This window comes from Gymnoscopelus microlampas, assembly GCF_963454915.1.
Source record: "Gymnoscopelus microlampas genome assembly, chromosome: 3".
Lineage (NCBI taxonomy): Eukaryota > Metazoa > Chordata > Actinopteri > Myctophiformes > Myctophidae > Gymnoscopelus > Gymnoscopelus microlampas.
Window position 1 is genome coordinate 37,678,531 of NC_139940.1, and position 24,365 is coordinate 37,702,895.

General features: G+C 41.0%; 1 protein-coding gene across 1 annotated transcript; it reads right to left on the reverse strand.

The window, feature by feature from the left end:
• Window positions 1-560: 560 nt before the first annotated feature.
• Window positions 561-15,948, reverse strand: slc6a20 (solute carrier family 6 member 20; the record flags this gene model as incomplete). The annotated part of the gene is made up of 11 exons (XM_084052325.1): window positions 561-731; window positions 2,146-2,311; window positions 2,646-2,805; window positions 3,112-3,316; window positions 5,872-6,034; window positions 7,066-7,307; window positions 7,578-7,688; window positions 10,289-10,516; window positions 11,390-11,481; window positions 12,494-12,634; window positions 15,822-15,948. The coding sequence occupies 11 exons, from the start codon at window positions 15,946-15,948 to the stop codon at window positions 561-563; spliced, it is 1,806 nt and encodes a 601-aa protein (XP_083908451.1).
• Between the last annotated feature and the right edge of the window lie 8,417 nt (window positions 15,949-24,365).

Genomic DNA, 24,365 nt, shown 5'->3' on the forward strand with positions numbered 1-24,365 from the left:
TTGTAGATCTGCTATTTTCGCTGACAATGTGTTATTATCGGTGCAAGTGCAACACATTCTCACTCCCAAGAAGTCAAACGTCGTCACCAGTGGCGTAACGAGCCAACAGTGGGCCCCAACACGGGGTGGTCAACGCCAAAATAGCCGATCTACAAGCTACGAAGCTCTTTTTTTTTGGGCTATTTTTGAGGAAAAGATTTAGAGTAGAGGGGAAAAAGAGTGGACCGAGTACAGAGCCAACTCAGGTCCAGTTGACTTAGTACTGAGGGTTTAAGGGGGTTAGTCTGGTCAGACCTCTGACGTTAATACTGATGCAAACACAACACAAAATCACAATATAACAGAACTAATATCATGGCTCCTCAGGGGGATCCCAAGGCACCACTAGTGCTATATACAGTTTGGCCACAACATGCAACACTGGTGAGTTTCTGCCAGTTGTTGTGTTTGTTTGTTTTGGCCAGTTTACATCCATACGATGTGGTGGTCAAGTTGAACTTCAGTGAACGTGGGTCCAGTCAGAGTTTGGTATCAGAACCAACATAAGTTGTCCCGTCTCTCTACGAAGATATTGTGCTGATTGACTGTCGTTCTGTCTTCCGATTGGCCCGCTCCCTCTTCTTGCAGTACACGTAGAGAGCGTAGAGGGGCACGCAGCTGACAGACGACACCAGCAGGAGGCCGATGAAGATCTGGCCGAAGACAGGATACTCCAACACCACCGATTTACCCTGAGAAGGAAGAGCAATGATGTTTTTTTAGGCTAAGACGAAAAAAAGAAAGAAAGACATGCCATCTCCGGTTTACTTCCCATTCAAATTCAATAATAGCAAAAATAGCAGATCTACAAGCTCAAAACGTGTCGCTTCACGCCGCGTTTCGAGCTTGCAGATCTGCTATTTTTGATACTTTTGTGTGACGCTGCGGTATGATCAAGTAGGGCATTAATTTACGGAAAAAACACAAAAGGTTAAAATATGGATGTAGTGGCACTCCGTATAATTCTTCTAAAAATGTAACACTTGGTGGAGTAGACCTCACAAAAACACAAAACAGTAGTTGTACGCGAACGACAAGACAAAATAACTTTTCTTAAAAAGATTTTACTTAGAAAAAAAAAAGGTTACAGGGTCAAGTGTACGGTCAAAAAACTGTGTTGCTTCCTTCAGTGTCTGACTCCAACTGAACTAAAAGACTGTGACATCATCACATCTATACACAGGTGCATCAAACTAGACTAATTAGGCCCTACTTAAACATCAGACAGATTATCAGGTCAGGTCAGCTAGACCTTTCTAGACACACCTGATTCTTATGAATTGTAATCAAATGTAATCAAATTACCAGCAAAAGCTTATATTTTTTTACCTTTTTAGCATAAACTGTTCTTAATCTTAATCATAAATTTACTCAAAATAAAACTATGACAATTGGCTCCTACAATGGAGATAAGAGGTTTCTGCCCGACGGCAACGATATCTAATGTTATTGGCACTCCGGTAACAGGGTACCATACTGGGTAGTACAAGTACAGCGAATACTCTGACAACAGATACAACATGGTATTGCATAACCAGGTGGGGCATGAATTTATAACTTGCAACTTGCGTGATCACCGCCCTGTGCCCTTTGGGCAACCAGCCTAGTACTGTACAGTAAATGAGTCCTTGTCGTCGGGGCCTAGGGGTTTCATAGAATAATCAAATATTCTACTATTCGAATATCAACACCACTATTAAGACACTGTACATCAAAGTCGAATATTTGCTGAAATTAATTTTTATATTATTCTAATGTTATTCTTATTGAATGTTTTAGTTTCTTTATAACGCAGTGGCAATATAACTACAGCAGATATACAGCTGTGAGCTCTGGTACTGGGTAGTTCTCCTAATCCATTCATGGTTGATTGTTGTCAAATCAGATTTGTCCCGCCTACATCCGTTAACCCTTAACTCGCTGGTTGTTCTCAAGGTTTGCAACGCAGCGTTTTAATGAGAAATACAGTCGTTTTTACTGGATGAAAAAATATGATATATCGGCTATTCGAATACATTTTGGTATTCGAAGTTGAATACTAAAAATCAGTATTCGTGAATACCCTAGGCCTAGTAGGTATAGCAACAGATCAGACAGAAGTCTCACCGTGTCTTTGTCCCAGGCTGGGTAGGTGGGCGTCCCTCCTCGGATGTAATTGACGATGTAGAAGAGGAAGAGCGCTATGAGGAGCAGAGGACTGACCACCGCCCACATGATCTTCCAGTACCAGTTGGGCCGATGGCCCAACATGTCTTCGATGTCTTTTTCAAACCTGGGCAACAACAGAACATTAGAATTAATAATAATAATAATAATAATAATAAGTGTAATAATAATAATCAGTGATCTTTCTCATTTCAAGGACCCCCAGTTTGATGGATGAAATTGGGGTCTGTAGCCTGATGCATATCAACTTTGTCTGGTGGAAAACCAAAACTCAAATTCAAAAGTAGCAGATCTACGACTCGAAACGCATCTCTTCGCGCCGCGTTTCGAGCTTGTGGATCTGCTACTTTTGATGATTTTTAAAATAATTATAAGAATCTAAATGAACTAAGTGTGTGGCTACTTTGATGATTTCAAATATAAAACAAACACACACACACCTCTTGATGCCGTAGATGTAGCTGACGGTGATGATCTCCAGGAGGACGATGAAGAGCAGGGAGAAGGTGGCACCGTAGTCGTTAAACATGGTGAACCAGTAGTTACCGGAGCGCGTGGTGAAGCCCAGGCCCAGCAGCATGCACACCATACACACTAAACCTGCAGGAAGCACAAGAGCAGGGTTGTCATGTCTGCTTATTATAAGCCACTTTGGGCTTGTTTTTCTGTACTTTAAAGCAGTGGTTCTCAAACTTTTTCATGCCAAGGACCCCCAAAATGATATGTATTTGGCCGCGGACTCCACCTCAAAAATATTGTTCCAGGGACCCCCAGAATAGAAGATTTAAAAAAATTCAAATTATTCAGAATTTTCCAAACATTGCAGAGATTTTAGCTACCACCACAACCACCACTCCATCTGCATCACCACCTCCACCACCATCCATCCCCGTTGACCTCTCTCACCATTCAGCGTTTCGATGCTCATGTGTCGGGACAGCAGCTTGAAGTCGCGCAGCGGGGTGATGATGGCGGTGACGTTGCCCAGCATACTGCCCATACCCAGCAGCAACAGCATGAAGAAGTACAGCACCGACCACAGCTGGGACAGCGGCATGCTCTTAATGGCCTCGCTGTACACGATGAACGCCAGGCCCGCACCTTCCACAGCCTATAGAGAGAGAGAGAGAGAGAAAGCAGGAGAGAGAGAGAGACAGAGAGAGAATGAGAGAGAGCAGGAACAGAGTGAGAGATGAAGAAATGAGTGAGAACTTGTTCTTTTATTTATCGTTGCTGTCGGGCAGAAACCTCTTATCTCCATATTCTAACTTTTTGTGTTTTTTTGTAAATTAAAGGGATAGTTCATCCCCAAAATGACTTTTTTTCTATCGATTAGTCACCCCATGAAGCCTTGAATGAATGGATATTTTTTAGTTTTGGTTGCATTCCTGACAGTACGTTTTAACAGCGGGCGACTCTCAGGCGATCGCCGGGCGACATCGTCCAAAAGATAAAGAAAATCCATCTTTTCATCGCCCCCCCGCCCACTTCGCCCTATCGCCAGTAGTTGCCGGCTCTCATAGACATATAATGCACTTCCGGAAAATGCTATCCTGATCGCCCGCTGTTAAAACGCACCGTAAGCCAATACTTTGATGACCGGCAGCGGTTCTGGTAGGAGACACAAAGAGTCTCCTTTGTTTTTGTTTCAAATTTTTTTATCCCACGATTTTGTAACCCTTTTTTCACCCGGTGCCAATTTTCTAAGTGATCCTGGGCACTACACTCCCCCCACCAGCCTAGGGAGCCCAGGGCCGAGCTCATGCCTCCTTCAATGCATGAGAGCCAACTGACCTTCTTGTCACCTTCTTGGGGGAGTTTCCCTGGTAGGACAAGCACGTGGAAGGAACACGTTATTCCAACCAGTTCCCTTCCCCTCCATCAGGCGCCCCGGCTGTCATGGGGGAGGCAGTACATGTTTTTGTGAGGGTATTAACTACCCTAGGAGACACCGGAAGAACATGCAAACACAGATAAGGCCCTTTCGCCAACCCCACCTAGGGTGTGGGTGCTGATGACGCAGAGGAGAAGACACGTCACACACCCCCAGCGCCCACAGCATCCCTGGCGGGAATCGAACCCAGGAGTTTCCTTTGTATCAACTACCGGAACTGCGGCCTACTGGTCCGCTGGTCATCAAATTATTGGCTTAGGAATGCAACAAAAACTAAAGAATATCCATGAATTTTCTGGGTGAACTATCCCTTTAATGCCCTACTTGATCATACTACAGTGTCACACAAAAGTATCAAAAGTAGCAGATCCACCAGCTCGAAATGGGGCGCGAGGCGACACGCTTTGAGCTTGTAGATCTGCTACCTTTGCTATTTTAGAATTTGAATCTTGAAAAGTAACAGTTTTGGACATACAGGTTTCCACCTGACAGAGACTATATACTGTCTTTAATGTACTTTCCTAAAATGAAAGCAAAGCATATCAGCTCATAATGTTCTCATATACTACAGCGTCTCGGGGGCTAACCGTGAATTAGAAAGATAATGACAAAGCGGTATGATCCAAGTAAACACTGGCAATTAAAACTTCACAGTCACGGTGGCAGTTAGAAATTAATCCTCTTCTCTCCACCGTGACTCAAATCGAGTTGAATCAGTAGACTTTGAGCCCTATTAACACCACCATTAACATTTATGTAATGATGTTGTAAATGGCATTGTTTTTATTGCAGTTTTATCGTACTGTTCTTTAAATGTTTTGCACCGATAACAGAGAGAGTCCATCACGGCCAGTAAATTAAGGAGTTATCATGCCATAATCTTATCTGCATTGTCTACTTGGGATCCAGCACTGTCATTGTTTACTAGTTTGGTTTTTGAGAAAAAGCTAGGGCTTACATAAGCTCTGAAATCAGAACATTAGGGCTGCAATTATCCATTATTTCCGTAGCAATTATCCTATCGATTCATTTTTTGATTAATCAAATAATCGAGAAGCACGTTTTTATTTACCGTATCAATGAAACAATCACTTAAGCGTGATTTTATGGCTCATCATTGCACCTCTACAGTAGGCTACATTGTCTCCGATAAAACAGTACCTTGAAGTAACTACGCACATCATGTAACTGATATAAGGGTTTAAAAGTGTTTCAGCTTGTCAGCCAAATGGTTCTTGAGGTAATTGTTTATCGCCCCAAAATCACAAAGGCTAATTGGAACTTTGGGATACACAAATAAGTAAGTGTGTCCAAAAACGTAGTTACTGCACTTTGCCTTTGTAGGGCAGCATACATTGTCTCAGATATAACAGCGCCTTGATTTAAAATAGTTTACTTTGAAATTGCACTTGTGAAGTGACCACATCTAGCAAGTGGCCTGATGCCAATGTACTTTAACATACATACAAACATACTGTTTTGCATGTTGCAGACATGAGGCCTGGCATAGACAGCTCACACTTACATTACATAAACTATCCTCAAATGAACTCAGACTGGACTCAGGGTTATTACTTATTAGCTCCTGAACAATGGAGCTACTCTTAATATTGCATAACTGACTAGTTCTCAATAATACAGTTGATGTGTGTAATGTTATTTAGGACTTTACAGTGATGTGTGTAATGTTATTCAAAACTTGACAGTGATCTGTGTAATGTTATTTAGGATGTGTGTGTGTGTGTGTGTGTGTAATGGTATTTAGAACGTACAGTTGACAGTTCAGCATCCAGATCACAGGTGTCCATTATTCCAGCTATTTCACCAAACTGCACCGGATGCGTTTGGTTTAGCTTCACGATCCAGTCATTCACATTGTCAATACTGATGCTGTCCTCTGCCAGGTCAAAGGTGTTCAACAGCAGCAAGCGAACCCTGGAACACACAAGTATGCAGATATTATGAGTCATTTTAAGGATACGGTAGAACCCACCATACCTCAAGGATATTATTATTATAGTTTTGCATGTTGTCCATGTTTTTCCAATTTGAGTTTTCGTTATTTCATCAGTTTAACCCTGACACCCCAATTCCCCTAAATCAATGGTGGTATCGTTTAAGACAGTGATACTCATAATTATTTTATTTCAAGGATCCCCAGTTTGATATCGTCTCTGTCGGGTGGAAACCTCATACAGTATGTATGTCCAAAACTGTTACCTTTAGAATTCAAATTCAAAAGTATCTACAAGCTCAGTTTCGAGCTTGTGGATCTGCTACTTAAAATATGTAGATAAGAGGTTTCTGCACAATTAGGTCAAGGAAAGACCCCCACTTGATACAAATTTCATATCTGGGAGCGGGAGCCCAACCCAGACCCCAGGTTAGGAACAACTTCTCTGAAGTTTCACTCACTCTTTCTCTTTCTGACAATCACACACTTTGGGTGAAGGGTCTCACCTCTCACACACACACTTTGGGTAAAGGGCCTCACCTCTCAGACACACACTTTGGGTAAAGGGCCTCACCTCTCACACACACTTTGGGTAAAGGGCCTCACCTCTCTGACACACACTTTGGGTAAAGGGCCTCACCTCTCTCACACACACTTTGGGTAAAGGGCCTCACCTCTCTGACACACTTTGGGTAAAGGGCCTCACCTCTCAGACACACACTTTGGGTAAAGGGCCTCACCTCTCTCACACACACACACTTTGGGTAAAGGGCCTCACCTCTCACACACACTTTGGGTAAAGGGCCTCACCTCTCTGACACATTCTTTGGGTAAAGGGCCTCACCTCTCTGACACACACTTTGGGTAAAGGGCCTCACCTCTCACACACACTTTAGGTTAAGGGCCTCACATCTCTGACACACACTTTGGGTGAAGGGCCTCACCTCTCAGACACACACTTTGGGTGAAGGGCCTCACCTCTCAGACACACACTTTGGGTGAAGGGCCTCACCTCTCTTGGCAGCTCTCAAAGTTGAAGGTGGCCTTGAATCCGTAGATGGCGAAGGTAACAATGCTGGCGAAGATGGAGGTTCCGCTGTTGACCATGGACACGACGATGGCCTGACGCTCAAAGTTGTTGTGGTATTCGTTGTAGCTGGCGAAGGCGATGAGCGAGCCGAAGCCGAGACCAAGAGAGAAGAAGATCTGGGTGGCGGCGTTGATCCACGTGTTGGGGTTAGCAAGCTCTTCCATCTGAAAACAGCAGTAGTGGAAGGAGTACTCAGATTTAAAGTAGCAATACCACAATAGAAATACTCTGCTACAAGTAAAGGTCCTGTATTCAAAACTTTGCTTATACTGTACAACTGCCTAAACTTGTATTTTAAGAATACCATACCTAGATAAAACCCACCTAAAAACCTATACACCTACTTAAGTCTAATACCTAAACAATAGATAGAATATCTAAAGCCTAATTAGGCTTTCCACCACTGAGAAGCACACAGGCGTACAGTACAGTACCTTTGGTGTGAACATGAACTTGACGCCATTGATGGCACCGTGCAGCGTCAAGCCCCGGATCAGATAGATGAAGAGAACCACGTAGGGGAATGTGGCTGTGAAATACACCACCTGATGGTAAAGACACATAACAACAAGATTCAAGATTTAAGAGATTTATTGTCACAAGGATGTACGAGTACATGCACTGTGAAAACCTTAGGTTGGGGTGCTCCATAATACACATAAAACAAAAAAAAACGAATAAATAAATAACAATACTAAACTAACAATAGCCCTAAAAGCCATTTCTAAAATAAGGTTAAAAACTGTTTAAAAACCTAAATTAGCATACAATGCCATAATACCACAGAAGGTGGTTTAGCAGTCTTATAGCCTGGGTGAGGAAACTGTTCCTCAGTCTGCTTGTGCTGGCTTTGAGGCTCCGATACCTCTTCCCTGATGGCAGCAGTTTGAACAGACTGTTATGGGGGTGTGTGGGGTCTTTGATGACCCTTGGGGATTTCCTGAGGCAGCGCTGGCTGTAGAGCACGTTAGGAAGTGATGAAACTTAAGTCTTAAGCCCTCCAGTCTTAGAGAACCGAACTTGAGTTACAGCTGTACTTTGATGGCCTTTTTCCGTCTTCTACACCACATTTCTTCGCCAAAAATAGCAGATCTACAAGCGTGAACTTGGCGAATGTTCTCCCCAGAATATGGATGCTAGGGTTCAAGTGGTAAAGGAGTATTTTATCAATTTTCAACCTATCTTCATATGATTGGTCCTCACTAATGCTCATTATGAGATGGCACCATCTTTATCAATTCAGTCTGTGTCTCAGAGGAGGGCTGTGGACAGTGCGGAAACCTGCCTACCAGTGACATAATCGGTAGGCAGGTTTGGACAGTTCAAACAAGATTGCAACCTTTTTTTTTCTATTAATGCTAGAACAATTGCTTCTATTTCAGCATGCTATCTTTCCAGGAAAAAAAGTAGTTTCTATTATCATGGAATCCACATTGGTGATGTCATTGGTAGGCAGGTTTCTGTACTGTCCACAGCCCTCCAATGATACACAGAATGAGTCCCTTCTTATAATGAGCATCAGCGAGGACCAATTGTGAGTGAAATGAAGATATGGTTGAACATACCTCTAAGTAAACGCAGTACTCTGTTGTTACAAGATACTGTATAATAATATGCAGCTCTACAAGGTCGCAACATTGTGAGCTTGCAGATCGGCTATTTCCAAAAAGAGGATCTTTATGACCCAGGTTTCTGCAAGGTTTACAGCACAAGAGTTGCATTTAAAATGTAGCTTATGGTGCCAGTGCGTGTGCCAAACCCAAATTCACAATTTAGGCATTTAGTAGATGCTCTTAATCCAGAGCGACTTACAGTAAGCAAGGACAACACAAGGTAATACATCAAATGCATAGAAATAATAATCTAATAATAAACTAATATATAAGTAAACCATCAGCCTGTACATTGAAACTATACACACTATAGGATGCCAGGTCAACAATGACCTGGCATCTGTCTACATAACATGCTATCTAAGTTACATTTTAGCCAAATGCAAGTGTAACATTCCTGTGTAAAGAATGACTTCTGGACTTCTGAAATGCACTGGTGATCCACGCTCGTCAGCTAAAAAGTGTAAACTCCTGTCCTGATCTGACCCAGTGATCTCTGACGCCTCTCACTCTTTGCTTATGTAATGCAGTGTGACATGCTTTAAAAGTGCTGCGAGTGATATTCTTTTAGTTGAAACAAAAATATTTTTTGTTCAAAAGTGAAAGCTCTATATTGTGATGTTTCGTTCAGTAGCAGGGGTCTCCCTGTCTCGCCGCATCTTTTAGAAAAATATATTTTTTATCAGCTTCAAGTTTTAACACTTCCAATTCCACTAGCTTATCATGTATCCTGTTGATTGATTGGATGAAACTGGTATCCTGACCTGAAAATGTACTTTCTGTTTCAAAGAGCTTGAGAGATGGAAGATCCCAAACAACAAACACTCTATATACCAATGATTACTGTCAGAATATAGAGCTATTTATCACTACCTGTTTGCTACAGTTAACTAAAGTTCATGCAAGCACTCTTAAATGCTTTATGACTGGAGCATTTCAGGTCAAACAGCCACAAACCTGCTGCGTTGCAACATGGTGGTCTTGTATTGTTAGGTCGTGTCTACAGGTGCGTAAGAGGACATTGACTTGACCTGACTTGACTTGACTTGACTTGACCTGACTTGACTTGACCTGACTTGACTTAACTTGACACAAGATGTAACAATAAAGAAACAACCTTGAACCTTGAAACTTGAACCATGAACCTTGGGGGTCCCCCAAGCTTGTTGTGAGCTTGTAGATCGGCCGTTTTTGCATAGCCAAAGCACAAAACACGGTTAAAGTGGTAAAAACAATTTTGAGAGCATCCCTTAAAAGAGTAGTTCACCCAAAAAAATACTTATTTTCTATCAATTACACACCCCATGAAGCCTTGAATTCGTGGAGATTTTTTTGTTTTTGTCGCATTCCTGTGCCAATAATTCGATGACTGGGTGGCTGCTCAAATTGAGTCGGTCATCAAATTATTGGCACAGGAATGTGACAAAAAACAAAAAATCTCCATGAATTCAAGGCTTCATGGGGTGTGTAATTGATCCCTGGGGGTCCCCGGAGGACGAGGACCCCACTGTGAGAACCCCTGCAGCTCTAACCTTTCCGGTGGACTTGACGCCCCGGACGATGAACAGGTAGGTGAGCATCCAGGCCAGCAGGAGGCAGAGCGCCTGGCCCGTGTGCACGCCTCCGTTCTCGTCGATGGAGCCGGTGATATCCAGCGTCTCCCTGAAGAAGAAGTACTGCGTGGGCGTGGCCTTCTCACACTCCTCCAGAGGGCCCGTCCTGTTGGCGTTGAGAGGACACTCTGCCCAGGGCAGCACCGACTGAGAGAGAGAGGGGGGGGGGGAGGGAGGGAGAGAGAGGAAGAGGGGGGGAGAGAGGGAGAGAGAGAGAGAGAGAGTGGGGGGGAGGGAGAGGGAGAGGGAGAGAGAGACAGAGAGAGAGAGAGAGAGAGAGAGAGAGAGAGAAAGGGGGGGAGAGAGAGGGAGGTGGGGGGAGAGAAAGAGATTTTTTAGGATTTTAACGATTCCGGTTCTTTAACGATTCCTTTAAAGATTCGTAAATATTTTTCTATAAAACATTTATACAATTTTGGCCTTCAGGGACCCTCTGGGGACCATGAGAGTGTACAAATGGAACCAAAATAAAGGAGCTCGTCAACCATTTTTGACCTTATCTTCATAAACGTGGCCCTCACTAATGCTCATGATAAGATGGCACAATTTCCGCCTACGCACTCTGTGAACCTGCCTACCAATGACATCATCGATGGGATTCCAAGCTAATGGAAACTACAGATAAGATCATATAAGATAAGACCTTTATTGATCCCGCTGGGGAAATTCAGGCATCAAAGACAGCACAGCAGTTAAAAACTGAATACAGGACGAGGGGGGAAAAGTACAGTAGATGCAGCATGATGGAGAGACGTCACAGACAGCATAACTTCCTTGTGAGCTTATTTTCATGGCATTTTTATACATTTGGAAATGGGACATAATGCATAATGAGTCATTTTACTTTCAGCACTTACTTAAGTATATTTTAATTCAAATAATTTTGTATTTTTAAGTACATTTTGAATATCTGACTTTTATTTGTAAGTATTTCTACATTGTGGTATTGGTACTTTTACTTAAGTACAAAATGTGAGTACCACCACTGCACCCTATGGTCAGACAACATGTTGAGCTCACCTGAAAGGAGTTGAAGAGGTACCAGAAGCTCCAGGCATTGATGACGTTGTAATAAAGACAAAGATAAAAGGATGTCATCATGCTGGCCAGACCTGAAATTAAAGGAAGAATTAGGTAACATAAATAGTCTCACAACAACTTCCAATTCTGTGAGCTAAAAGTCTTAAATGTCTTAACTCCAGAGTGGTCCATTTAGGTGACATTTACAACAGATACACTTCTTAAAAAAACACTGTATTTCAATTAGACCACAATGTGGTACTGTTCATAAACCTGCACATAATGTTTTCAATTTGTTAAAAAAAAACAACAACAAAAAACAGAGGGGGGTACATTTTCGGAACCACTTGGGAATCAACGATTCTCGAGCCAAGGGGCTCAAAGGTCTCCTGTTTCCGTAGCATGAGGCAGCTTTACATACAAGTAGGGATGTCCGATTTTATCGGCCTCCCGATATTATCGGCCGATATTAGCATAAAAATTGATATCGGGAAAATATCGGTATCGGTTTTTGAATTTTTTTTTTTTTTTTTTTTTTTTTTTTTTGGCTTTATAAATAAGTTACAGGAGTTCTTACTGTATATGGTGTGTGTGATATGAAATTTGAGCTTACCCTAATCACAATAATCCCCGCATATATCGGTATCGGTTGATATCGGTATCGGTAATTAAGAGTTGGACAATATCGGTATATCGGTTATCGGTAAAAAAGCCAATATCGGACAACCCTACATACAAGTACAGTACATCCCCTGGACATGACTCTTGTACAGTATGTCACAGGGATTTACCCCCAATCCAACCAAGCAGGGAGGGATTGGGTACCATTTTTATAGTTTTTGACTCAGCCAGAGATTCGATCCTGACCTCTATGTTCACAATTTAAAAATAGAACATTTTGATTTTAAACAGAAGAATAATTGAAAACTTTTGACAATAATAGTACACATTTTTTTTATGTGCTTAACATACACTCTAAATTAAATTGTGACATCCTCCTCAGTTGATCCAACCATATGACTGTCCTTCTAAATGTGTCCTTCCAAATCGACCTAAAGGACTTTGTCTGACAACAATACACTGTTCTGTCAGAACAGAACTCACCCAGTCCTCCTAGGTAGGGGCTGATGGCGTTCCACGCCCCTATGCTTCCCAGACGCATCTTCTGACCAATAGCCAGCTCCATGTAGAACAAGGGTATGCCCTCCAGGAGCAGCATGATGAGATATGGGATCATGAACCCACCTGAGGATGAAGACAGACAGAGTCCCATTCACACCACTTGTGTTGACCACTTGAACCCTCGGCATCCCTATTCTGGCGGGAATGTTCACCAAAAACAGCAGATCTTCAAGCTCACAACGCGTTACGCACGCACGCACGCACGCACGCACGCACGCACGCACGCACGCACACACACACACACACACACACACACACACACACACACACCTGCAAATAGCTTTCAGCATTATGTAATTGCAGTCCTTACAGCAGTGGTTCTCACAGGGCTCAAGGGAGCCTTGAGGGGTTCCAGGGGGTCCCCAGCTCAGCTATTTGAAAATATCCAAATATTACATTATTTTGCATAGAAGAAATGGTCCTTATGCACACCTACGGAGACGGACAGGTGCGTCGGAGTAATGAACTTGAAGAGCAAAAAAAGGGAGTCCCGCACACTGTCTTCACTTACAAAAATGTATTAATAGGGATACAACATTTTGGTCACTCTGACCTTCATCAGGCATCTGATGAAGGTCCGAAGTGACCGGAACATTGTATACCTGGGTGAAGACAGTGTGCGAAACATTTGCATAAAACTTCTTTTATAGGGGTCTGCGGCACAAAATATATTCAGATGCCCCCCCCCCCCCCAGAAGAGAAGATTTAAGATTTATGATTCAAAATTATTACAAAATGTTCACACATTTTCGAAATTTGTTTCAAATATTGTAATATGTACAAGGTCACAGAGTCACTGTGCTCTTGTAGAATGGTTAAGGTGGTTAAAATGATTGTGACGCTACATTAACTACCTTTGCTGGGGGCCCCATGGAACCCCTCCTCCATGGATCCCTGGGGGTCCCCGGACCCCACTTTGAGAACCAAATGCACTAAACATTCCTCACTGTTAGTTAACTGTAGTTAATTGAGACAACACATGTACTGGACATGTCTAGTCTTATGTCCTGACTCCAAATTACCCCCGGTCCCAGGGGTCCTTGGAGGAGGGGTTCCAGTAATTACTGTAAAAAGGGTGGAATGAAGTGACAAGTTCATGCATGTTCATTGACCCCTACAGAGGACCAGTACATTCTCCCATCTAACCCATTGTGGCCATTATACTGCAGTGGTTCTCAAATATTTTTATGGACCCCCAAATGCAGTGGTGTAAAGTACATGTACTCAAGACAAGTACTGTACTTAAGTACAATTTTGAGGTATTTCTTTCAGTAACCTTCCTCAGTATTTACAATTTTCAATACTTTTACTTCTACCCCACTACACCTCAAAGGAAAATATTGTGCTTTTACTCCACTACAATTATATGAAAACTTTAGTTACAAGTTACTTTGTAGATTGTCATCATTATTATGAATCATAATCACTAACCACTTCAGCCGTACATATTTGAAAAACATTTTAAAAACACTGTTAACTTGTGAAATGGGACAATATGCACAATGAGAATTCTACTCTTGGTACTTTTCAAGTATATTTTGATGCTGATACTTTTGTACTTTTACTCAAGTACATTTTTGAATACGAAACTTCTACTTGAGTTTGTACATCAGCTTTTTTGTTTTGTTTTTATAGCCTAAGTAGAAGTACAAAGTACTGTATAAAACAATGTGTGGTTAAACAGATTTTGATACTATTATTAACTCGCTTAGCTGGGGGCTCCCCTGGAACGCCCTCAAGGACCCCTGTGGGGGGTCCCCGGAACCACTGTCTAGGGCTGTCACGAATTAAGACATTTTAAATTGTGATTTACGATTTCATTGCGTTTCTGTTGAACATTGGAACAAAAATGACACTTCTGTTTGGCTTTTAGGCTTCGTAAACAAAAGGTGTACAGGGCAGTTATGACAAATAACTTAACATAATTGCACAACTTTATACTTAAAAAAAAAACATGAATAGTTGAAATAGCCGATCTACAAGATCAAAACGCTGTTGTAGATCTGTCATTTCCACTATTGAACATTTTGGAACATGGAAAGGATTATGCAAAAAATCTTTGTGATTATATCTCAAATAATGGGAATATGTAATAATTGTGACACTGTCCCCTCTAACCATGATGTTGTTGTGCATATTATCATTACTATTATACTGCATCAGTGACCATGTTCCCTCAGATGAACTCTGCAGGAACTGACACTTCTGTCTCGTTATGCTGGTTATTTATTAATGTATTAGCACTTAATATTAACCTGAAGTGTTCGTTAGTTAGTTAGTTGCGCTCATTTTATAGTCGGATAAGGATTATGACAAGATGCCAGAATCAGCTTGATTGTAAATCTTGGATTATTGTGTTGTTACACAACAAGGAACAAGGAAAAGCATGAGCAAGACAATTTCACTCACTCACTTGCTCGCTCGCTCGCTCACTCACTCACTCACTCACTCACTCACTCACATGATAGTATTTTTCTTGTGCAGGCAAAATACCTTGGATGTCAAGAGTTAACTTATACTGGACAAAACATACTGTAGCTACACACCTCCTTTTTTTTACCGTTGTTTTCCCATGCACCTGTAACTTTATAGTAACAAAGCTGACTATGCAGGCTGCACAATGTTGCAAGCTGACATAAACTCAAAGTCACCTAAAGTTCAGAACACATTGCACAATGGAATCAACATTCACTCACATGGGCAAAACATTGCCAATTAAGGCAGTATTGTTATGGTTGGTATAATCAGACACACATCACTCCATAATATATCATTTATAATGAGGGATAGCCTACATTATTATGTATTTAAAATAGGCCTAGTAGCCTACACACGTCAGTCATTAATCATTATCTGTCAGTCAGACTCAGTTTATATGAGTAAGCAGCCTTGGATCAAGACTATCATATTATACATTTTATAGAGTCTGACTTTTATAGATATGCAGATGTCAGAATCGATCAAATACATCTATGATAGTCTTGATCCAAGGCTAATGAGAAAGGGACTTGTTTGTTTCCACAATGGAAACAAATCCCCAGAACTTTTTTTGTGTTGTCCTTTTAGCTTTAAATGTCTTACTGTACCACGTGCTGTTTACATTTCTGACTAATAAAAGTCCATAGATAAAGTATTCAATCAATCAAAGTTAACACGTGGTGCGCAAATAACGGCACGGCTGACACCTGCCACAGTGATAATAAGAAAACAAAACAAAACAAATATAATAAATTATACAATAGTTCCTTACCTCCACCGTGCATTTGACAGAGGTATGGAAAACGCCATACATTTCCCAGACCAACTGCATAAGAGACACAGGCGAGCACAAATTGCATAGGATTGTCCCATTTGGGTCTGGCTGCATCTTTGTCCATGGCTGCTGCTGCTGCTGGAGAGGACTAAAGTCTCTGGTGAAGTGGACAGCACCGCAGCTCTCTCCTGTCAGGAAAGTAAGTAACACACATCCAATGAAGCTTGTCCTAGTGTGGACGGACGGCAAGGCAGGCTACTCAAGTTCAACACTAGACTGTCAGCGACATTCACTAAAGTCTTATGTCTCTCAAGTTCAACTTGGAGTTTTATTGGCAGCCAGGCTTATTCTAATGAGCTCCTTGTCGAGAGGCAGAGGGAGGACTGGAGGAGGGTCTGACTGACTGACTGCTACTTTAATTGCTTGTGAGCGTAGATAAGGCAGGTGAATGTTTGATTGGATGGTGTTTGAACCTCCTTAAAGGTGTGTTTAACCTTTGAACCACTGACAGTTCTCACTCAGCCCACTTTCCTTTAAAGGTCTGTGTTTGTTTTGAGCAAAAAATGGGAGAAGCAGTATGCTTTCTAAGACTCACTGTGATGTTTATTTAACAGAGGCTAATTGTCTCAAGATAATTAATATTACAATTTCACACAACTTAGTTTATTGTTTAATTTTTTATAACGTTTAGAATAGGCTATATTGTGTAATAGCCTATTGGCATACCTTTCAATATTATCAATATAATTATGAAAGTCCTGAGGCTCAAGGTGAAAAAAAAGGTTTTAAGTTCTAGGTCCCCATAATATGGGGACCTAGAACTGTTTTGTTATTATCTTTGCTGTAGTTAAATGAAAGTATGTTACAGTCCTTTATTATTAATTGTTATAATAATAATAATAATAATAATAATAATAATAATTATTATAATAATAAGTCACCCCAATTGTTTAAGTTATATTGTATTAACATACTCTACCATACAGATTACAGAGTGCCGCTTTACTATTATTACTATTAGCTGTCAGTCACAGTTCTGATGAATTTCGGTTTGTACCTGCAACTGCTGTATTTTGAGGTATTCTGACATGTGACCAACATGTGGTTGTTGTGCAATAAGTTGCCTTTCTATGGAAAATGTGGCTATGATAATTGATAAAAGACCTCTGTGGCCTGTTCAGTGATTAGGCCAAACCCAAAACGTGGGGGTTCCACAACAATTCAAACACATTAAAATGTGCATTTAATAAGTCGCCCTCTCATATTGTCTGACTTATTCTTCCTTTTGCTTTCAACAGAGTTCTTGAGTTTGTTTTTTTAGTAGGAGAGACAACATCTGTAAAAACTGACACAGTTATAGGGCTATCAGTTATCATGAGGTATATCATCACAACAGCAGCCTAAAACATGAGCATGGCATACAGTCCACAATGAAAACATGCATAATGGCTTGTTAATTATGAGAACAAAGATGGGACAGGATAAAACTAAACAGAATATCAAACATTATGAGGCTTTTGTCCATTACACTTTCACAACGGAGTGTCTCCCAGTTATAGGGGTGGGGGGCCCGAAGGTGGGCTGCAAGATGTTCTGACCGGTTATTGGACACATTGGTATTGATACAGTTCTACGGTGGTGTGGTACAGTGATTATCAAACGTTTTAACCACTTAAACCCCTGTAGAGAACTGTACTAGAGTTACAACTGTCTACACCAACTCTCTTCAGGAGAGAAATTGTCCATCTACAAGCTATGCAACACATTGTGAGCTTGTAGATCTGCTATTTTTGAAAGATGTTTATACTATATTATTATTTGAAAACTTGAAATGGGACATTCTGCATAATGAGTACTTTTACTTTTGGTACTTTAAGTACATTTTGATGGCAATACTTTTGTACTTTTACTCAAGTACATTTTGAATTTCGGACTTTTACTTGTAACAGAGTATTTCTATATTGCAATATCGATACTCTTACTTAAGTAAAAAATGTGAGTACTTTTTCCACCACTGCATGGTGACAATGCACTGTCCACCAGGAAGGAAAGGACACACAAAACTAGCAATATTTGTCGTGCAAATATTGTAAACATCAATGTGAATGACATCAGCTGACTGACCGCATGCCTCTTCTCAAACTAGAGACAAAATGTTGATAACAACACAATTACTTCATTCTCACAATGTTCTGCTAATGAAATTCAACCCTCCAAGCTCAGGCTCTGTTCACTTGACTCGCAGATGGAGGTAAAAGTTGCGCAATGATGACACACGTGCGGACACTTGCTGCGTGTCCCACTTATCCGTTATGGTTGAATTCGGCCCAATATCGAAGGCACCGTCTGTCAGGGCCGTAAGGGTAAATTAACACGCTGTGTAGATTAATTTAGGGGGTATAACCTATAAGCCTTTGGCCTGCATGTCCAGTGCAGGCCACAGTCCCACCTGGAGCCTGATGGAACCTTTGCCTCAGGGCCCATGTTTTTTGGAGAAGCTACTCTGTAAACAGCACCGGTGACTGATCATTGATGGAGTCGGGGATAGAGAGGGGCTCCCACAGCGGGGAACACAGCTGTACAACCGGGAAGAGTTGTTTTCTGACCAAACGCAACTTTAAGTGTCCCATGCAGATTTTACATTCCCTCTGACTCCTAACACATGTTTCGTCGACAGATGTTGGAATTCAGTGAGACCTCTCCCTCTCACAGGGTTATAGCCTCCTGTCTGTCCCATGTTTATCAACCAGAACTGGTCTCTCTCTCTGCGCCACAGTGGCCCTTCGGCTTCTCACATCCAAGGAACTCAGACCAGAACAATCCGGAAAGCGCTAGTCTGCATGCAGCCCCAGTTTGTCAGTACTGTATATAGATCGTAATAGGTTCTGACATCCTGCTGCCAGAGCTGCTGTGCTGAACAGAGTACTGCGCGCCCCCCCGCCTGCCCTGTCAACAAAGAACAATTAACGACTGTTGTACCCAGAGTCACGTAAAGACACCATTACGTAAAAAACAGGCCCCCCTAAGGCCCTGATCCTTGTTGACGTGGCGGGCTTGTCCCTCGCTCTCTCACTGATGCTCTCTTTCTCTCTCTCTCACTTTTACATAAGTGGATTTCGTTAAGTGGTTCTCAAAGTGGGGTTCGGGGACCCCCATGGGACCCTTGGAGGTGTTCCAGGGGGTCCCCGACGAAATAAGGAACAGTTTAACCAGTACCACTTTAAGGGAAAGTTCACCCTCAAAATGACTTTTTTTTTATAGACTAGTCACCACATGGAGACTTGAATTCATGGATATTTTCTTGTTTTTGTCGCATTCCTAAGCCAATAATTTGATGACCGGCAGCGGTTCCGGTAGGAGACATAAAGGGTCTCCTTTGTCTCTCTTACCGAAACCGCTGCCTACCGGTCCGCTGGTCATCAAATTATTGGCTTAGGAATGCGACAAAAACTAAAAACTATCCATGAAGTCTCCAAGGGGTGACTAATCGATAGAAAAAATGAAAGATAGCTAAAATAGCACACAAATGTGCTATTTTTACATTTTTTGCAAATGTTTTGCCTATGATGATATGCACAAAATTGATTGATTGATTGATTGATGTACTTTATTTAGTAAGACATGAGAACAACAGTACATGGAAGTACGAATTCACAATATAGGGACGCCACGTTGAAAGCAACATAAATTTCACTATAGTTTCACGAGTTAGAAGGTAACCAATCTAATGAAAGAATGTGCTGTATAATGACTATTCAGAGCAGAGGTTTCTCTCTCCTCACTTAAAGTATAGACAGTTGTAGAAATTTGTACTTAATCTAATCTAACAAGTAAGATCTTCTCTTATGGGGTCCCTGGCACCAAATCTTTTGGGGGTCTTTTTAGGGGTCCTTGACATTAAAATGTTTGAGAATGCCCTGCATTAAGGGACAGAACAACATAGTTCATTGTAACGAACGGTTGCAAACTTGTGAATGGGCGACCCAGGAAATGTGTGCGAGTGGTCCCAACTAGCCTTCACTTGTTATTCAGTGAACAAGATATACTGGGCTTTTACTGCCCTGAAACGGGCTTAAAGAAACAGCTGGATCCAATGTGTGGGTCTCTGAATAGCTCTGGGTCCTGAACAAACGTTCTTGGTCCTTGGCTTGAGATGTGTGGGAAACCCAGGAGGGGTTGTATTGGTTAGGTGAAAACTGCCCTTTCGTAGTTTTTTGTTATATGTCCGGAAATCAGCTTCTGATACAGTCTAGTGTTAGTTTCTTGGTGATTTTCAGTGCTGTAACCCCCCGGGTATTCAGTGGAACGGCTTATAATAACTTAATCACCACTAGTAAGTCGTGTCATTTGAATGTGCTTTGGTGGTAAGTTACTTTACAGTATGAATGCTGCAAGATCCTACATACTGTACAGTACTGCATACCACTAAAGCAATGTTGCAATTAACTGCAATGTAAACCATTCATGCCCTACCCTGTGTGTTTATGAACCTATCAATTCTGATCATTTCCTTATTACCTTATTACAAGAGCATTTATATCATCCTTCAAACTCTGTTGCAAGTGGTGCCCAATGCATTATAGCGCTGCCATCTACAGCCGATTATAGGCAAGTACAGTCTACAGGTGTCATGACAGAAGATCTGTGTTGAGCTATTTTTGTCTCTCTCACACAGCATATGATTTTTACGGCATCATTTCCAATTCAAAAGATTACGATAATACAAAAAAATACTAAAAGTATGTTTATTGACTTTTGTTGTCTCAAAAAAAATGTAAGTGATCTAGTTTGATCTAAAATATCTTGGGTAAGATCTGTATAGTATCATCATCAATCAAGCTGTTTGAACCTTTTAATTAGTGCATTGTTCTTGCCGCAATGTGACAATACACTTTAAAATACTGTACATAAAAAGTATGTAGTAGCTGCTAAAATTTAACAAAAATCTTTTTTTAAATCTTTAAGAAACAAAATAATAGGTTAATTCCAGTTAAATCTGACAAAGTCTTTATCTCTTAGCCATGCATAATGCCCACTTGGCCAAGCAGAGTGTGCTTCTTTCTGTTTCTACAGAGTACCGAAGTCTCACAACAAAGAAAAACACACCCCCAGGGTCATGGAAGTGTTTTTCCCACTCAAACTCAAATCACGTCATTTGAGAACTGTGCTCCAAAACAAAAACAAAAAAAGAGTGAAGCATCAACTTGACAATGAAAAGGAATTAATTCATCCAAAGAGTAAGAAAATAAAGGGCCGCCTAAAAATTGACAACAATTCTCAGGCTTAAAAATGACCACAACGACTACATCGCCCATTACACATGCAGCCGCTACCTGCTCTTTCTGTCGGAGAGTAGCGTTGTCAGTTCTCAGTTGTTTAATCAAATTAACGAAATAATAGCACACTATTATTTTTTGGAACACAGTTCTTATATGATGTGATTTAAAGAACGTCTATGGGATTTTGAATGGGAAAAAAATACTTCCGTGACCCAGGGGGCGCCATGGGTTTGACATCAGGTACTTCGGTACCCTGTCGGCAGGCAGACCACACATAGACCATCCATCCAACGTCTCAATTGGTCAGAATCGTTCTTTTACCCCTTTGTGATCTGGAGGTTGTGATTGGAGGGTGGCAGTCCAGCCCGCCGACCCTGACCCGCCCTGGGACAGATCCATATATGGTCGCCTGCTCTCCTGCCCTTATGCCACTCTTCTGCAGGAGGCGGAGCCTGGGGTACAGACAGGTTAATCTTCAGTGTTCATTTGACTCTGAGAGTGTACCTCAGAGTCAGTGGTGTAAAGTAACTAAGTACATTCACTCAAGTACTGTACTTAAGTACAATTTTGAGGAATTTACTTTACTGGAGTATTTCCAATTTCCAGTACTTTTACTTCTACTCCACTACATCTCAGAGGCAAATATTGTACTTTTACTCCACTACAATTATTTAAAAACTTGAGTTACTAGTTACTTTGAAGATTTAGATTTGTATTACTAAACATACATTAACCACTTAAGCTCTATATATATGTCTATCTACAAGCTCACAATGCGTTGCGATGTGACGAGTTGTGAGCTTGTAGATCTGCTATTTTCAAAAGATTGTTATACATTTTGAAAACTTGAAATGGGACATTCTGCATACTGAGTACTTTTACTTTTGGTACTTTAAGTACATTTTGATGCCAATACGTTTGTACTTTTACTCAAGTACATTTTATATTCCGGACTTTTACTTGTAATAGAGTATTTCTATTGCAGTATTGATATTTTTTACTTAAGTAGAAAATGTGAGTACTTTTTCCATCACTGCCTCAGAGTGTATGCACACATTTGTACTCTCAGAGTTAAAAAAAAAAGAAGTAATAATGTATGTGCCAAACTGGGTAAAATCAGCTATTGAACCTTGTGACAGACAGACAGACAGACAGACAGACAGACAGACAGACAGGCAGGCAGACAGACAGACAGGCAGGCAGGCAGGCAGGCAGGCAGGCAGGCAGGCAGGCAGGCAGGCAGGCAGGCAGGCAGGCAGACAGACAGACAGACAGACAGACAGACAGACAGACAGACAGCAGTATGACATGGCTATGTCTTCATGTTAAACGTGTAAAGGATTAAAAACAGATGACATATTAGTTTACATCTGATAATATACGTATATTACGATTCTGGAAATTATGCTTCTGTGCAGATAAGACTTTATACTGTATGGCTATAGCATTTAAAGTGATTTAAAATTAATTTGTCTAATTGTATATTGTATCATACTAAATAACATACTAGGCCATGGGCTAGTAGTCAGTGTTAATTTAATGAACCTACTGTAGGCTTTATTCCTTATGGAAATATTTCAACTATGCCTCCACATTCTGTCCTTAAATTAATCTGTTAAATACGTTTCTCAAATAACACAAAAATAAAAGCACTGATTGTCAACGTATGGTGAACTCAATTCAACGCACCTGTCATTCAGGGCTCCAAGCTTTTTGTTTTGAACAGGGTACCAACAACAGTGCCTAAAACAATATAAAATAATAAAAGAACAGAAAGCATGATCAAAGGACACATTTGAAGAAGCCAGGTATTTACATTCTACAGTTGAAAAGTTTGACAAATTTGGCTCTTTAGGAAGAAAAATATATCTTTCTATATGTTAACATCATAAGAGCCTCTTTTGTCATTTTGTTACAGCAAAGTCTTTGAAGAATCGCATGAATGGTACTCAGCGGCGCGTGGTAACCACGGCAACGGAAAGATGGAAAGATGTTGTTTTTTTCCATGATCTCTCTCCTCACTCATCAGCTCACGTGTTCTTACACATGCTCTGAGCATCAGTCTCATCAATGATATAGTAGGCTATACCTATATACCCGAAGGATGCATCAGTCTCATCAATGATGAATGATGAAGGATGCCTGCATGGAAGTCGGAATCAATCAATGTATTGATTCAAAGACAATTTACCTTTAAGAAAGAGTCTCATCCCAGACAACAGTGTCTGTCTGGGATCACTTGTTAAAGGTCTATTTTTTTGTTTATGCAAAGCACCAGCAATAAACCATAATTAACCCGATTTGTCCACGTTTAGTAGCCAACAGCATAACTTAATAAATCATAAAAATGTATCCTATACTTACCGATGCCAATGTTGACTCTGGTCCTTGAAAGACATAAAGAAAACGGTCGCGCTGTTTATTAATTAAAAGTAAGTTTTCTTCACTCAAAACGTGTTATAGATGTTTTTCTCTGGTATTTGTGATGACAGATATTTTTGCTGGTCTAGACCGTGCGACTTTTATCCAAAATGACCAATTCATTGCATTATTATATTAGAACTGTTACAAACACATATAAATAAATGAAGCCACATCTCAGGCAGTGATCACTGAATGGTGTTGTTTGGGATTTTTCCACTCGTGGTGGATGCAATGCAAGAAAGAAGCAGTTGAGCGCTTGCCTGTGATTGGTCACTACGGACTCTACAGAGTATGAAGTGGGCGCGGTTTGCAAGGACCAAAACAAGCCCTTGAGTTTAGCCTACTACCCTATGGATCCAAGACGGTCCGTCATGGATGAACTTCAAAATAGTGTTTGCACTTTCATCCTTTTTGTCTCATACATCTACATAAACGTTCACATTTTAAATGTAAAGTGCTTACCCATGGCCACGGATGTCACAATTATGTACGGGATCTCAGAAGTACCCGTATATTACGTATTGTTAAATAAAAAGCATTTTAATCCGATTGGTGGCCATTTTTGCATAGAGTTATAATGTATCAGAGTGCAATACACCTCCCTACTGATAGGGTAGCATAGTTACGAAAGAAATGGCCACCAATCGGATTAAAATGCTTTTTATTGAACAATACGGAAAATACAGGTACTTTTGAAGTCCCGTAAATAATTGTAACAGCCTTGGTCATGGGGTTTGCACTTTATATTTGAAATCCAAACGTGTAAGTAGATGTACGAACCAAAAAGGAAGAAAGTGCTAACAATATTTTGAAGTTCATCCATGACTCAGTCATGTAT